Source organism: Megalobrama amblycephala, linkage group LG9 (genome assembly GCF_018812025.1).
Source record: "Megalobrama amblycephala isolate DHTTF-2021 linkage group LG9, ASM1881202v1, whole genome shotgun sequence".
Classification (NCBI taxonomy): Eukaryota; Metazoa; Chordata; class Actinopteri; order Cypriniformes; family Xenocyprididae; genus Megalobrama; species Megalobrama amblycephala.
Window position 1 is genome coordinate 42997428 of NC_063052.1, and position 16719 is coordinate 43014146.

A 16719-nucleotide genomic window follows, 5' to 3' on the forward strand; every position below is an offset into this window, starting at 1 on the left:
CCTTTCTTATGAAGTTTTTCATGAGCTCCACCCACTCATCAAGTGTAACAGTGTCTGATGCGTCACCTCTGAAAATTGGAGGATCTTTAACTTCTCTCTGACGCACTACTTGAATCTGCGATGCACTTGACATGGAGCTTTGGTCAGGCGTGTATCTACTATTGTAGTTATTTTGAGTATGCTTAGATGTAACTTCTGTTTGACTGTGCAAATTCAAATGTGCAAGTATACTGTCCGCCAGTTGCAGGCCTACTTGCTGCACTATGTTACCCATCTGACTCATCATGTCACTGGTAAGGACTGGAGTTGATGTACTAATGGGCTGCGTATTTACAGAACTGCTAAAATTTACAGCTACAGTCTCATTGACATTTGTGGTGGGAAATACATTTGCTTCCAACCCATTGTTGGCGCCACACATAACAGAGCTAGGGCTAATGTCTGGAAAGGGAATTGGTGTCGCTAACAGACCTCTCCCTCGACCAACACTAACTGGAGTTTCTAGATACTGAGATCCAGTCAACCTTGTGTTTTCCATAATCAACTAATAGGAGTGAAAAAAAATAAATAAAAAAAGAGGAAAAGAGGGAAAAAAAATGTGTACACTATATTCTATTATGATACCTGGAGTCAATAAAAATATTAAACCACTTCAAAGTGTCCATTCAAAAGTCGCTTCCCAGGTTGTTTTTTTTTTTTTTTTTTAAAGTCCAGGGACAACTAATAAAATCTTAGCTGAAGGTCCCGTGCAGTGAAGAATGACGACAGGCCCACCGGTCCGAAGTTGGGATGATCTTCGACCACCTCGATTGAAGTCCTGACGCAATATCGCGTTCATTATCGGAGGCGATTCATCTGCGATATGAACGCTATATTGCGTGGCTTGTCTGTGAACTACGGCTCTGTCTATTAAATGCCGCTCCATTTGAAAGCAGGTGATGGTGATTTAGCGGTAATCAGGGAACCGGCTTTACTGATGAAATGCGCGTGACAATCGCATGCGATATATCGCCCAGCCCTAGTCCTGAGTCACGGCACCAATGTGACCCTCTTTGGTTTTTCTCTGGCCCGTCTTGTCTCACCCTTCATTAACACGCAACTCAGAATACGGATGATCACAGTATTTATTTGTCCTGCACAGAGCAGTGGAGGAAATAGAGAGTAGTGAGTAAAGTTGCTTCAGCTCCATCTATACGAGACATTTCACCACAGCAGTTCTCTCTAGCTCTGCTGCTACCAATATAACAATAAACAATTTGGCTTCTTAGATTTAATGCTTTGTGATAGTTTTCAATATCAGATAGTAATATGCATAGACAGAAATATTATAATATATTAAATATAAGATATAATAATCATCCACTTTATATTAAACAGAATACAATGACTAGAAATAAAAAAAATTTCAGTAAAACAACACGTTCTACAAAATAGTAAATTCTTAAATACAAAAACAATTACCTGCACAGAGCAGTGGAGGAAATAGAGAGTAGTGAGTAAAGTTGCTTCAGCTCCATCTATACGAGACATTTCACTAGTTCGGGAGCACATGAAAGATTCGGTTCATTAAAAACGGAAATAAAACCATCAAACACACAAAAATATGAACAGAAAACATACTCTATAAGTCAACTAGTGTTCAATGTGTGCAATCCCCTTCATACATCGTCTAACATTCAACATGAAACTTATATTTTTAACTTTTAATACGGAGCTGCAGCAGAAACGACTCACCCACAGCAGTTCTCTCTAGCTCTGCTGCAGATTGTTCGAACTTGGTGGGCTATAGCGCCACCAGCGCAACCAATAGGAAGCGTGAACACATTACAGCAGGATTTATTTAAAGAACCCTTGAACTATGATATTTATCCCGTATATATATATATATATATATATATATATATATATATATATATATATATATATATATATATATATATATATATTCACAATCACACCACAATATATGACTGTATTTCATTTTAAGTTAAATAAAAAATTACAATTACAATTATCAGATGGCAACTGTGGCTCTACTGAGACATGACCACTGGCAACGCGAGACTTGAACGTTAGCTCTCGATCACTTTTGCAAGATCTCGCGATAAACATTTCCGGCATTTTACAACTGTTGGAGAGCAAGTAACAGCAAATGTTAAAGCAAATTCTTTCCTGCTTTTGGTATTGTAAGTATCTGTGTTTTTCATTTTGACATGCGTTCATTATTTATGTATACATCATGTGTTATCATGCGTAGGAACCGTGACATTTTAGCGGCTATCAGTGCAGACTCAGAGTAAGCCATGTTGTGGTTAGATTAACATGCTGCATGCACATGTACTGTAGTGTTTCCTTGTGCCCTAAAACTCATTATTATCTAAATACAAGGGGATAAACATGAAACCTGTGCACCCTATTTTGTTACGAAAGCCTCATATATCCTTTAATCTTTTGATCATTATGATATGAAAATATGAGTTTTTGATTTGGCAAGGCAAGTTTATTTTGTATAGCACATTTCAACAACAATTTTCAAGGTAATTCAAAGTGCTTTACATAAAACATGAAATGTATTGAAACGAAAATTAATCAGGTTGTTTTATAAACCAAAAAACACTTAACCTTTTTTATTTAACTTTTTAATGATTATTTGTTAATATTGTATTTGTAAAATTTAATTTTCATTATTTTTATCATTTTGTATTATCTGCATATATAAAACCTTTTATATTTAATTTGTTTGGATGGATTGTCATTTATGAGAACCTGTTATATTTAAGTGAAAAGAATCCTTTAGCCATTGTTTTGTTGTCTATTACATGTATATATGTAGTCATTCATTAGTAGTGTAATTGATGACTATAGTCTATTCTTCGGTTATGGTTAGACGTCTATTAGATTTTCACTGACGGCCCAAATTCAGCCTTGTTTTAGCCTAGACGGCCGGGCTATGTTTTGACGGCTATTAGACGTCTATTAGACATAAAATTGCTTGCTGGGTAGAGATACAATTTCGAGGAAGGACCCGATTTGTCATAACACCGGAAGCCAGTAATAGTTTGTAAAGTTTTAAATATGGATTTTTTTTTTTTTTTTTACAAAAACCCATCGTTTCACTTCAGAATCAACCCACTGTAGTCGTATGGATTACTTTTATGATGGAATGGATACACTTTTGGAGTTTCAAAAAGTCGGACACTATTTAATGCCATTACAAAGCAAGCCAGGATATTACTTTAATATAACTCCAATTGTGTTCGGCTGAAAGTCATATACACCTATACGATGGCTTGAGGGTGAGTAAATTATTGGGTAATTTTCAATTTGGTGTGAACTATTCCTTAAGAACCTACATGATCTCCGTTTAGGCGCGCGTCTTCACATGGACTGCGCATGCTCCTTGCTCCTTGAGTTTGAGAACAAACCACGCCCACGTGTTTTCAGACTCGAAACGCCAAGTGTTTATTCATTCTGACGCAGCAAAAATCTGGTGTCCACACACAGCAACAGCCACATTTCCTGATTAAACTCGACATTAACAGTCATGGCGCAGAATATGATGCTTTACTGGGGCTCGGGCTCTCCGCCGTGCTGGAGGGTCATGATCGCGCTGGAGGAGAAGAAGCTGCAGGGATACAAACACAAACTCCTGTCGTTTGAGAAGAAAGAGCACCAGTGTGCCGAAGTGAAGGCTCTCAATCCCAGAGCTCAGGTGCGTTCAGCGCGCGTTGTGTGTGATTTCCTATGATTGCATTAAGTGTTTTATACATATGCAACTTTAATGAAGCGACAAAACATTTGCCAAACTTTTGCTTAAATATTGCACTTTTATTTATTTGCAGATTCCAACGTTCAAGCACGGAGACATCATCGTGAACGAGTCTTTCGCCGCGTGTCTGTATCTGGAGGTAAAACTGTTTCATTAAAGAAAGGCGTGGCGAGAACCTAATGTTCGTAGAAATAAATCTGTGCCAAATTTTAACTAACACAACCCGAAAGCGTCATTTATAAGAAAATAAGATGCTCAGCAAAAACCTTGTCAGCCCATTCCCGCCACATAAGAAACACAGTTCGGTAAATCTTAATAATAAAAAAGTCAAAGTTGTGATATAAAAGTAGAAATTAAGACATACTAGCCATACATAAAAAGCCAAAAATCAAATTATGAGTTTTATGAGTTTAAGGAGTCGTCATAAATATGACATACTAAATCATATCTGAGATAAAAAGTACAAGTCATAACAGATTTAAAAACCAAAATTGACAAAAAGTCGAAATTATGACTCGATAATAATCGTTATGACGTCATAACTGACTTATGTCTTTATTGTGAGAAAAAGTAAAAGTTTTGACTATTCATCTCATAATTATGATTTACAAAAGCATTTTTTTTTTTTGAGTGGTGAAAATACTTCATACTTGATTCGTTCACAAATTCATAAAAAAAATATTAGTAGTAGGCTATATGTTCCCCCCGAGAAACTTTAGCATGTGTTCGGTCGCAGAAGAATGCAAAGTTTTTGTGAGTGAACGCAAATTGTCTCGCCGGAACCAGAACGCAAAAACAATAAAATATATTTTAAACTCGCAGCATATTTTTCCATCACTATGTCAGTTTAGGGGCTCTATAACAAAAACAAAATATGATGTAAAAAAGTGAGCGATTAATTTGTTTCTCCTGGTTTTATACGAACATCTCACAGCAACCCAATGGATTACAGTCCAAATAAACAACAATATTAATATTGTCTATCAAACTAGGATAGGTGAGTTACAAATAATCACTTTGTACTAGTTTTCAAGGGTTTAAGACAAGCTAATGGCATCAAATTAAATGATTTTATTCCAATTCAGAGTAGATAATTAATTTTATCCTTTCCAATGTAGACTCTCCATGTTTATGATCAAACATATCAACATTACCATGCCAAACACTCAGAGAGTTGTCACGACAGAAATATATTAAGAGTTTATATTGCTCGATGGGAAGGTTTTTGTGCTTCACTGTCTCTCAATGTGCTTTTCTTCATTATCATCTTAGAATAATTACACATGGATATTTTTTACTTAAAACTCCAAGAAAAATATCAAAATGACTTTGAATGGAAATTAAATCCATGCTTTTCAAGGGACAGTAATAGTAATAATAAAAGATTTTTTGTAATAAATGAACAGATTCAAACACAAAGTTGAACGTATTTGTGGTTTCTAGAGTGCGTTCAAGTCTCAAGGAACCCGTCTGATCCCAGATGATCCAGCTGAACAGGCGCTCGTCTACCAGCGGATGTTTGAGACCAACAACCTGCATCAGAAAATGCGTAAGAGATTTAAATCATGAACATTTAAAGCTGATTTCTCCTAAATAGATTTTGATCATGTTTGGAGGATGTTACAACACTGCTCAGAAAACCAGAGAAAAAGTGATGCAATTTATTTAGTTATTTTTGCTTGTCATGATTAGTCAGTATATATAACAAGTCATAAAATCAAGTTTGGGCTTGTTCAGTCATGTTAACTGCCTCTGTGCCACATTTTGTGTTGATATCTCAAATCAATCAAAAGTTTTGGCATTTAAAACCATGGTAGCATTTTTATTAAAAGTCCAAAAACTTCTCCAAACCTCCTGATCTGAGTGTTTTACTGAACATAAGCATATACCACAAAGCATAAAAATAATTATAATTACATAGAATAAGTAACAAGTGTTGTTTGAGATCCTATAGTTGTACATATCGTCCCTACCCGCCACACCCGAGATCCAGTTGAGATCCTGTGTAAATCCTTGGTAAATGATGGTGATTTGTTGATTGAAAAGATTTCCAACTGGATCGTTCATGGCACAATGTTTCTCTTGTTTGTCAGTGCAGTTGAGAATATCAGCGCTGGCTTTAAACTAGTTTAAATCACCAAGACATTTGTGTTCTTCACTGAATTCAAGCACTTCTCACAGCTTTGTTTAGTGGTCGAGACAGATCTGATAAGCTCGTGCTGCACTGCCGTTTGAGGCGAGCGGATAAATGGTTCGTGTGGCGAACATTTATCGAACTTCTATTGAGGAAAATTATAGGGGACAGTGATCAGCCAAATAAACCAGTTATTTTGTGTTGAATTCTTGTGTGTGCAGGTGACGTGGCCTTCTATGAGTGGTACGTTCCTGAAGGAGAGCGACACGAATCGGCCCTGAAGAGGAATAAAGAGAATTTAGTAACCGAGCTGAAACTGTGGGACGGATACTTGGAGAAGGTTGTGTTTTAAGCAGGGCTTAAAAACGGAAGAAAAAAAAAAAAAAAAAATTTCAATCGTTCCACTCCGAGCAGAATCGGTATTTTAACGTTTCTGTTCCAGCTGTCCTTCTGTATTATAAACGTTCCGAAACCGGTTTGATTAGAAAAAATAACGGTTAATAACGCTATTTTTATTTTATTTTATTTTTTATTTTTGCATAGCCTTAATAATAATAATAATAATAATAATAATACATAGCCTATAGCATTTTATTTATTAAAAAACATAGTGTATTTGGCGTCTTAGCCAATAGGCCAATTATCTTTTATAACAAGATTCTGTCCAAATGTAAACCTAAACGAAAGGAAAAACAATGGTTTATAAATGAAAGTATTTCATCAAGATATGTTAATGTTTGCTGCATGGACATGGTTAAAATTACCGATGCTATTCCTGAGAGGAAAAAAAGATAAGTCGCATAGACCTATACGTCGCATTTTATTATTACATTCCGAAATAATGATAATAAAGTTATCGATAAATAAAGTAAAATGTTTACAAATAGACTAGTCTACATAGCTTTGTTTATAATGTTTGTAAATATTTATAATGCCCTATATTATTTTACCTTGCCTATAAATCCAAAACAAAACCTCTAAATTATGAACTATAAAACTCAAGCCAAAACGAATAAAAAAAAAATCCTTTTCTTTTTTAACGCCATAGCTTTATTTTCAAGGCGAGAAACACCAAAATAAGATGTAAAACGAATTAATTTAAAGTGAATCTGTAGCCTACCTTTCTCATTTTGCACGAATCATACTGTTTTCATTTTCGAGACGAATCCAATTATTAGGCTATTTATTAAGCTTTGTAGCCTACTTCCTCATTATCGACAATCCTTCAATTAAAAACAGTGAGGCGGTGGTTGGACAGATTGTATTACAGAATTGAATTGAATAGGCTGCGATATCAAGTAAGCAATGCAAGAAGTTGTGTGCGCGCCCGTGAGTGTGCGCCGTGTTTTTTTTTCCCTTCAGTAAACTGTCTCCGTAATTTATGGTCATGCAGGTAAAAGCAAGACATAATTCATACATTTACAAAAGACACTCAAATAACGAAAACAAGCAGAATGTCTGTTTCCTTTTCTAGATCTTTGGAGTGCGCAACAATGAACCACTTTCGTTTTGTTAATCTGTAGACCAAATATTTAAGTGAAATATTTCGCGTAGCCTATAGGCCTAAATATCCCCTTTTATTTTATATGTGTTATGTAGGAAGGCCTATAGTTTTCTCCGTTCACTGAAGCGCTGCAGATGCTTGATGTGACATTGAAAATTGTACTATCCTGCAATTTTCTCTAGTTTTGAAACGCACAACAAGCTGCATATTACTTGACATTCATTTTCACTTTAATGTAGGCCTATACTTGACAGTTGCATATCATCGGAAAAACTAATGCCAGGGCATTGCCATTGTGACTTACCTAACCTATGATGAGTGACAGCTGGGCTGAGCGCGTCAGCGCGGGCATCTCACTGTAGAGCGTGCGCGCCATTTCACTCGTTGGATGTGTCAGCGTCATATAGGCTGTACTATTTGAATTCGTGATTGGTTGACTGCCAAATCAAAATATTAAACGGAACGATAAAATAACGTTATTAACCGGTTAATGGCCATTTCAAATTAGCATTTCTGTTCAGAACGATTGAATTTGATTTCGTTTCCGTTTCTGGTTACGTTCCGATCAAAATTTCGTTCATTTCCGGTTTTCGTTCCTTGAATCGGTTCAGAGCCCTAGTTTTAAGTCATGTCAGCTTTATAGCACTTTATATACAATACAGATTGTTTCATTAATAAACTGGACAATAACAGAATCAGTGATGCAAACTTCATCAAATATGAGACAAATTCAGCTGTAAATCAGATCAATTCAGTTGTAGTTTTATTCTCATCTGATAGTGTCAGTGCAGTCAAATCAATATTACTGAATGTCATTTGTTCGTCAGATGGGTAAAGGGTCGTACCTCGCCGGCAAGAACTTCACCATGGCGGACGTGGTTTGTTTCCCCACCATCGCATATTTCCCACGACTTCAGTGAGTGGATTAATAATCAATCCTTCTCCATGACGGCATGTTTGATTATAATGTCAGGTTAAGGTTCGGATCAGAGGCTGGTTTAATGTTTGATCTGTTTCTGATTGGCAGCTGTCCTAAAGACAGATGTCCTCGACTGATGGAGTATTACGAAATGGTGAAGGATCGTCCCAGTATTAAAGCCAGCTGGCCTCCGCACTGGCTGGACAATCTTGAGGGTCCAGACGCGCTGAAGAACCTGTGAGGAACACGAGACGTCCCCAACACCGCTGGATCACATCAATAATCAGCTCTGATGTATTCAGTTATTGCCTATGCTGTGTTTCCTAATGTTTCAGAAGAATCATTCTCTCTTACTAATCAATTTACACCTACAGCTATTAAATCACAACTCTTGTTTACATTGTGGCACTTTCTGACGTTTTTAGCATTTTTCTGTCGCATATCTTTGATACAGCAGACCGTTTAAAGGATTAGTCCACTTTCAAATAAAATGTTCCTGATAATTTACTCACCCCCATGTCATCCAAGATGTTCATGTCTTTCTTTCTTCAATCGAAAAGAAATGAAGGTTTTTGTTGAAAACATTCCAGGATTATTCTCCTTATAGTGGATTTCACTGGCCTCCAAACGGTTAAAGGTCAAAATTCAGTGCAGCTTCAAAGTAAAGAGTCAGGAAAATTTTATTTGAAAGTGAACTAACCCTTTAATCTGTGCACTTTATTTTGAACAATTTCTAAAAACGAAGCTCATTGTTATTGTCTGTAATGGAAGATTAACTTGTTGTTTGGGATTAATAAAGTTTTGTCCTGTTCAATCAAGATGAGGAAAATATTAACCATCATTACAAGAAATAAAAATATGGTTCGGTTTTAAATTAGTAGTTTGAAAAAGTATTTTAATTGTTTACATTTTAGCGGATTCACTTGAAATTAAATTACAGGTTACGTTTCACATCTTCAGTGTTTTAAAAAAGCAAGCATTGGTTCATGCACGTGTGCAACTTTGAATTAAAACGACAAATGCCAAACGTTTGCGTTAAAATTAAAAAAAAAAATTCTTGCTGGTTCCAACTTTTAAGTATGGAGAAATCATCATGAAACAAATACTAAACCGAAATGTACATAAATGTTAACAAAAACTAAAAATAAACAATTATTACAATTAAAAACATCACAGAATTGTGGTAATGTCAGTTTCCGGCTTTCACTGTAAATTATAAGACAATTTGTTCTTTTTTACTTCCAAAAACGGTACATTAAAAACGGTTGCAATAAAAACGCGTGCTAAGGATGGGCACATGGGCTGCTCTTGCCTACAAAATAAGCTTAACGCCATTTGAGCATAAGAAATACAATTTATGGGACATTTTATGTCCGATTTTGATGCTGATTTGAAATATGATATTAAATGCGAATTAGTCAAGCAGTTTTTAAGATTTCAGGATTCCCCATTGAAGTAAGGGACTGGTACTGTTTACCAATTAACAGGTTTTTACTGCAGCATTTTTTTACAGTTTAGAACAGTTACAATTACAATAATTTCTTAAAGTGAACAAATAAATAAACAAAAATATATATATTCATACAAAGATGTTCATATGTATTGAAGGGCAAGATCTCAATAACACTGCAGTTTTTTCACTCTCTTCAGGTGTCAGAAACAGACAAACACAGACAGCGTCTTACTTCAGAAAGGGTTTATTGCCAGCTGTGAACGCATGCGGATCAAAGTGGAAAAATGTTACAGTACAAGGCTTTCAATTCTGCAAAATGAGTTCCCTACTAAACATTACAGGCTTTAACAAGGTAAAACAGAGTGGTGTGGATCGTGCAAGTCTGTGTTTTGTGTTCTAAGTTTCTGTTCAAACACTGTAAACTAAAAACTAGGTTTTTATTGCTGACAACATCTGAGCACGTCCTCTAACACTGTGTGGCGTTCGTGGCTTCAGTTGTCTTTCTTAAATTAACATGTACAGGAAAAACTATCAGACAGCAATCTACAAAATAACAAAAAGGGCATTAACATTTATACAGTCTTGTTCATCATCAAAAACAGTTTGACCGCTCTGTACATTTAGAATATTTTTTGGAGATAGAATGCATCTGTTGTAGATTTCATAAAAATCTTTAGTTATTTATATAAGTCTTGTTTTCTCATAAAAACCCCATATTAATGGATGTTAAGGTGCAACATGATGGTTCTCATTACAGCTTGAACCAACAAAAACTCCTCACAAACACAGACAATCAGAAGCAGGACCTGGAGAATGTGAGAATATACCATAGAGCTGCACGATTCTGGAAAAAGTGAGAATCATGATTTTTTTTTTCCAAATAGAGATCACGATTCTGAACAAACAGCTAAATAAAATAACGTATAAATTACTAGAGGTTCTGATAAAATATTAATTGCTGCAGTCTATTTAAAAATGTTTACTTAATTAGAAAGTATATTTTAAAATATCGGTTTGAATGAATGATTCAATCCTTCACTTGTTTCATTACTGGATGAATCAGCGTTTTTGAAGGAATCTCGAGTGAATGATTCAATGACTCACTCATAAATACTTGCTTCATTACTGGATGAATCAGCAGTTTTGAAGGAATCTCTTGAGTGAATGATTCAATAACTCACTCATAAATACTTGTTTCATTACTGGATGAATCAGCGTTTTTGAAGGAATCTCGAGTGAATGATTCAATGACTCACTCATAAATACTTGCTTCATTACTGGATGAATCAGCGTTTCTGAATAAATCTCTTGAGTAAATGATTCAATGACTCACTCATATAGACTTCACTTCTTTCATTACTGAAAGAATCAGCAATTTTGAAGGAATCTCTTGAGTGAATGATTCAATGACTCACTCATAAATACTTGTTTCATTACTGGATGAATCAGCAGTTTTGAAGGAATCTCTTGAGTGAATGATTCAATGACTCACTCATAAATACTTGTTTCATTACTGGATGAATCAGCGTTTCTGAATAAATCTCTTGAGTGAATGATTCAATGAGTCACTCATATAGACTTCACTTGTTTCATTACTGAAAGAATCAGTGTTTTTGAATGAATCTCTTGAGTGAATGATTCAATGACTCATTAAGACTTAACTTGCTTCATTACTGAATGAATCAGCGTTTTTGAACAAATCTCTTGCGTGAATGATTCACTGACTCACTCATAAATACTTCACTTGTTTCACTACTGAAAGAATCAGCGTTTTTTAACAAATCTCTTGTGTGAATGATTCAATAACTCACTCATAAATACTTGTTTCATTACTGAAGAATCAGCGTTTTTGAAAGAATCTCAAGTGAATGAAAATACTTGTTTAATTACTGAAAGAATCAGCGTTTTTTAACAAATCTCTTGTGTGAATGATTCAATGATTCACTCATAAATACTTCACTTGTTTCATTACTGGATGAATCAGCATTTTTAAACAAATATCTTGAGTGAATGATTCAATGATTCACTCATAAATACTTCACTTGTTTCACAGCAGAATGATTGTCATTTACGAATCAGATCGCATGGGTGTTTGAATCAAGATCGCCATCTTTTAATTATTAATCGCGCAGCTCTACCGTACGATGCAACGAATCCTTAGGTTTGGCCAAACCACATGAATGAGTTTATTATTCTAGTTCCTTCTGTGTCAAAGGCACATTGAAATCTACTATAACACACTCTGAACCGAAAGACACCTACAGAAACCAGGAGACCAAAACAAGAAACGGCAGCAGTGGATTCGCAGCATTTTGCCGTCATAAAACGGGTCATTTTTCAAAAATCAAAGACCCACGTCATTTAAAACATACCAGAATATGGCAAAATATGGCAAAAGATATAAAACTCAACAATATTTTTATAAACTCCAATGGTGGAAACGTCCGAGTCTGTGTTTTAAAGCTGTTTCACAGTCCGAAACCGGAAAAATAAACATATTTAATGCTCTTATCTTATACATTTTACAATAAATAAACCAAAGTATCAGACCACAGCCTGATTAAAACAATTTTACTGAACTGACTGATGCAAACAAAGTGATTTCATTTCATCACTCCTCTGTTTTCTATTTGAGATGAGATTTAAATAAAAATAGTTAAAATGAAGAATACAGTCAAAACCCTGAGTTAGTGTTCAGTCGGGGGTAAAAACATATTCTCACCTTTTGTTTGACGTCTTTTTAAAGGGATTTTAAAAAGTCACAGTGCAGGCCTGTGATTGGCTGGTGAGGTGCGATGTAATGAGAGGGCGTGGCTTAGAATGAAACGCATATAAAGGAGGCGGAGCAGAGGGAGCGTAGCTCAATATATGATCAGCCGTTTCATTAGACAGATGGTTTTACTCTGGTATCTTGGGTATTCTGTTGTCCTGAGGTGAGTTCTGCTGAAGGTAAAAGCGTCAGTGTGGTTCAGTCGGGACGTCCCGTTACACCGGCATCTCCGATGTGTCGAATCCCAGCGCCTGGGCTTCTTCTGGGGTCAGACCGCCCTTCAGAGTCCTTCTCACTGAGACACAAGAACAACCACAGTTAGTTTTAGTTAATAGCAGTTGCTACAGTAGTTAAGAGATGAACCTACATGATTTTCGGTTTGCGCGTGAGCGTCGTCGTTCACGGGGTTGCGCTCTTTCTCTGGGACATTGAGTGGCTGAACGCACAATCCTCTCCATGATCTCGTCGGCAGCGTCATCTGTCCCACACTGGGACTCTTCGTTCGCAGCTGCTAATGGGGTTCGACCTTCAGAGAGACAGGGAGACTCACATGAGGATGCAGGTCTGTTTTATCTGAGCGTGATAATGCTAATGTGAATCCTCCGTGTGCCGCTCACCTCTGCTGGCTCGTGTGCGTATGCGTGTCCGCAGGCCCGGCACCACGGTGCTGTCGCTGTCGCTGCTCTGCAGGCTGGTCTTCAGCACGGCCTTCATCTGCTCGTGTTCGGCCGCTTCTTCAGCGTGACTCAAACCCTGCGGCTCCGTCTGCGGCCCTACGGGAGGAGCGCTGCTGCTGCTCACACACACACGACCCGCCTGAACACACACACACACACACACACACACACACACACACACACATCAGTCAGACACACTGACCCGAGTGAAGAACATATTTAGACATGATTACAGCTGCCTGATCTTTTGGAAAAATTAGAATCTTTTCTGTAATATTTAACAGGGTTTCCCAAACTGGGGTTCATGAGGTGATGAAAATAGTTAATAAAATCATAAAAATGTTAAGTTAAAAATAAACAGTTTTAAAATAAAAAACAATCAAAACACTTGGAAAAAAATGATAAAATCATGAAAAATTTAAATAAATAAAGATAAAAAAAATCATAAATAAATCATAATAAAAGAAAACAAAACAGTAAAATGAATAAAATCATAAAAATTGTCAAGAGGTTTTGTCATAAACCTGAAACTCTCAAGATAACACACACACACACACACACACGCCAGACCAAATCAAGACTAAAACACTGCCGAGCATTTCCAGGTTAGCAAATCTGTACAGGGTTATACAGTGAGACTCAATCAGTGAGCTTTAACAAGCATCAAGTTATTAAGACATTAATGGTTAATATCTGCCAGACAGAGAGCAGAACGAACACACCCTCATACCTCACTGTCCTCTTCATCATCCGTCTGTGTGAGAAAGAGAGAAATGAAGAATGAACAGACGCCTTACAGTCTTAAGTAGTGTTGATTCTGGGTGACTGCTGAATAATCAGACCACTAGCTCCACCCACATCGGTAAATAATCAAAACTCTAGCCCCGCCCACACCGATAATCAGAACGCTAGCTCCACCCACATCACAGAATAATCAGAACTCTAGCCCCGCCCACACCACGGTATCATCAGAACTTTAGCCCCGCCCACATCACAGAATAATCAGAACTCTAGCCCCACCCACATCACTGAATAATCAGAACCGCATCCCCGCCCACACCACGGTATCATCAGAACTTTAGCCCCGCCCACATCACAGAATAATCAGAACTCTAGCCCCGCCCACACCACGGTATCATCAGAACTTTAGCCCCGCCCACATCGCGGAATAGTCAGAACTCTAGCCCCACCCACATCACAGAATAATCAGAACTCTAGCCCCACCCACATCGCGGAATAATCAGAACTCTAGCCCCACCCACATCACTGAATAATCAGAACTCTAGCCCCACCCACATCGCGGAATAATCAGAACTCTAGCCCCACCCACATCACTGAATAATCAGAACCGCATCCCCGCCCACACCACGGTATCATCAGAACTTTAGCCCCGCCCACATCACAGAATAATCAGAACTCTAGCCCCACCCACATCACAGAATAATGAGAACTCTATCCCCGCCCACACCACGGTATCATCAGAACTTTAGCCCCGCCCACATCACAGAATAATCAGAACTCTATCCCCGCCCACACCACGGTATCATCAGAACTTTAGCCCCGCCCACATCACAGAATAATCAGAACTCTAGCCCCACCCACATCACAGAATAATGAGAACTCTATCCCCGCCCACACCACGGTATCATCAGAACTTTAGCCCCGCCTACATCACTGAATAATGAGAACTCTATCCCCGCCCACACCACGGTATCATCAGAACTTTAGCCCCGCCCACATCACAGAATAATCAGAACTCTAGCCCCACCCACATCACAGAATAATCAGAACTTTAGCCCCGTCCACATCACGGAATAATCAGAACTCTAGCCCCACCCACATCACTGAATAATCAGAACCGCATCCCCGCCTACATCACTGAATAATCAGAACTCTAACCCCGCCCACACCACGGTATCATCAGAACTTTAGCCCCGCCCACATCGCGGAATAATCAGAACTCTAGCCCCACCCACATCACAGAATAATCAGAACCCTAGCCCCACCCACATCACTGAATAATCAGAACTCTAACCCCGCCCACACCACGGTATCATCAGAACTCTATCACAGAATAATCAGAACTCTAGCCCCACCCACACCACGGTATCATCAGAACTTTAGCCCCGCCCACATCGCGGAATAATCAGAACTCTAGCCCCACCCACATCACAGAATAATCAGAACTTTAGCCCCGCCCACATCGCAGAATAATCAGAACTCTAGCCCCACCCACATCACTGAATAATCAGAACCGCATCCCCGCCTACATCACTGAATAATGAGAACTCTATCCCCGCCCACACCACGGTATCATCAGAACTTTAGCCCCGCCCACATCACAGAATAATCAGAACTCTAGCCCCACCCACATCACAGAATAATCAGAACTTTAGCCCCGCCCACATCACGGAATAATCAGAACTCTAGCCCCACCCACATCACTGAATAATCAGAACCGCATCCCCGCCTACATCACTGAATAATCAGAACCCTAGCCCCACCCACATCACTGAATAATCAGAACTCTAGCCCCGCCCTCATCTCAGAAGTCCTGTCCGTGAGCTGTCACATGATTCAGAGCTCGTTCTGCAGCACAGCAGCTCTGTCTCTCTCCTCTCATCACAATCAGCATTTGTTCCTAATTATTTCAGGGACCTGTAACTCGCTGAAGTGAAGCAAACGCAGGGGTTAAACTGAAAGGAGCGGCTCAGAGACACCGAACACAGCGCTGTTCCTCCATGTGACACGCGTGATTGTTATTTCAGTGGCAATGTGTCCGTGTTTAAACAGCTGTGAACTCGCTCAAGTGAAGCCGGGTTAAGCCGTATCTCATCTGGGATCTGAGCCCACAAGCCTGCGGTTAAACCATCAGCGTCTCCACCGCTAGAAAACACTGAAACGTCAAAGTGTGAATGGAGCGGCGAGTGAATGATGAGCTGAAGAGGCCCAGAATAACCGCAGTGAATAATCACTGTACGGCTTCCTCAGGCCTGCAGGGAACTTTACAGTAACTGACAGGAGAAGTGTGAACTGGTACACACACATTATATTCCTCTTTCACAGACGGATCAGGATCACCGCTCCTGCTATCGACACTTAAAACACTTCTGATCTGAAGTGACAGAGGGTGGGGTTTTGAAGAGAGTTCATGAGCTGATGAAATGCTAATAAACAATTACATCATAAAAACTTAAAATTACAATAAAAAACAATCAAAATAGAGAACTTGTTAAAATGTATTAAAAAAAAAAAAAAAAAGTAAAAAAAAAAAATAAAACTCTTACTAAAATGAATTAAAATCATACGAATGTAAATTAAAAATAAATTATTTTAAATTAAACACAATCAAAATAGCACAATTACGAAAAGTAATTAAAATCACATAAAAAAAAAATCATTTTCAAATAAACAACCAAAATAAAAAATTACTGAAATTAATTAGAACAATTAATAAAAATAATTAAAATCATATTAATAAAAATAAATCCTT

General features: G+C 37.8%; 2 protein-coding genes across 2 annotated transcripts in view; one reads left to right on the forward strand and one right to left on the reverse strand.

Moving 5' to 3' along the window:
- Positions 1-3430: 3430 nt before the first annotated feature.
- On the forward strand, positions 3431-9144 carry LOC125276016 (glutathione S-transferase A-like). The gene is made up of 6 exons (XM_048203414.1): positions 3431-3712; positions 3843-3908; positions 5213-5318; positions 6125-6243; positions 8235-8323; positions 8435-9144. Exons 1-6 carry the CDS (start codon positions 3545-3547, stop codon positions 8565-8567), a joined length of 681 nt encoding a protein of 226 aa, XP_048059371.1. The 5' UTR covers positions 3431-3544; the 3' UTR covers positions 8568-9144.
- A 2469-nt stretch (positions 9145-11613) lies between these two features.
- The window catches only part of fhod3a (formin homology 2 domain containing 3a), a 64334-nt gene continuing 59228 nt past the window's right edge, over positions 11614-16719 (reverse strand). Inside the window, 4 exon segments of the mRNA XM_048203415.1 lie at positions 11614-12844; positions 12917-13075; positions 13167-13365; positions 13957-13980. Of these exon segments, the coding sequence (XP_048059372.1) occupies positions 12765-12844; positions 12917-13075; positions 13167-13365; positions 13957-13980 (462 nt within the window). The 3' untranslated portion in view covers positions 11614-12764.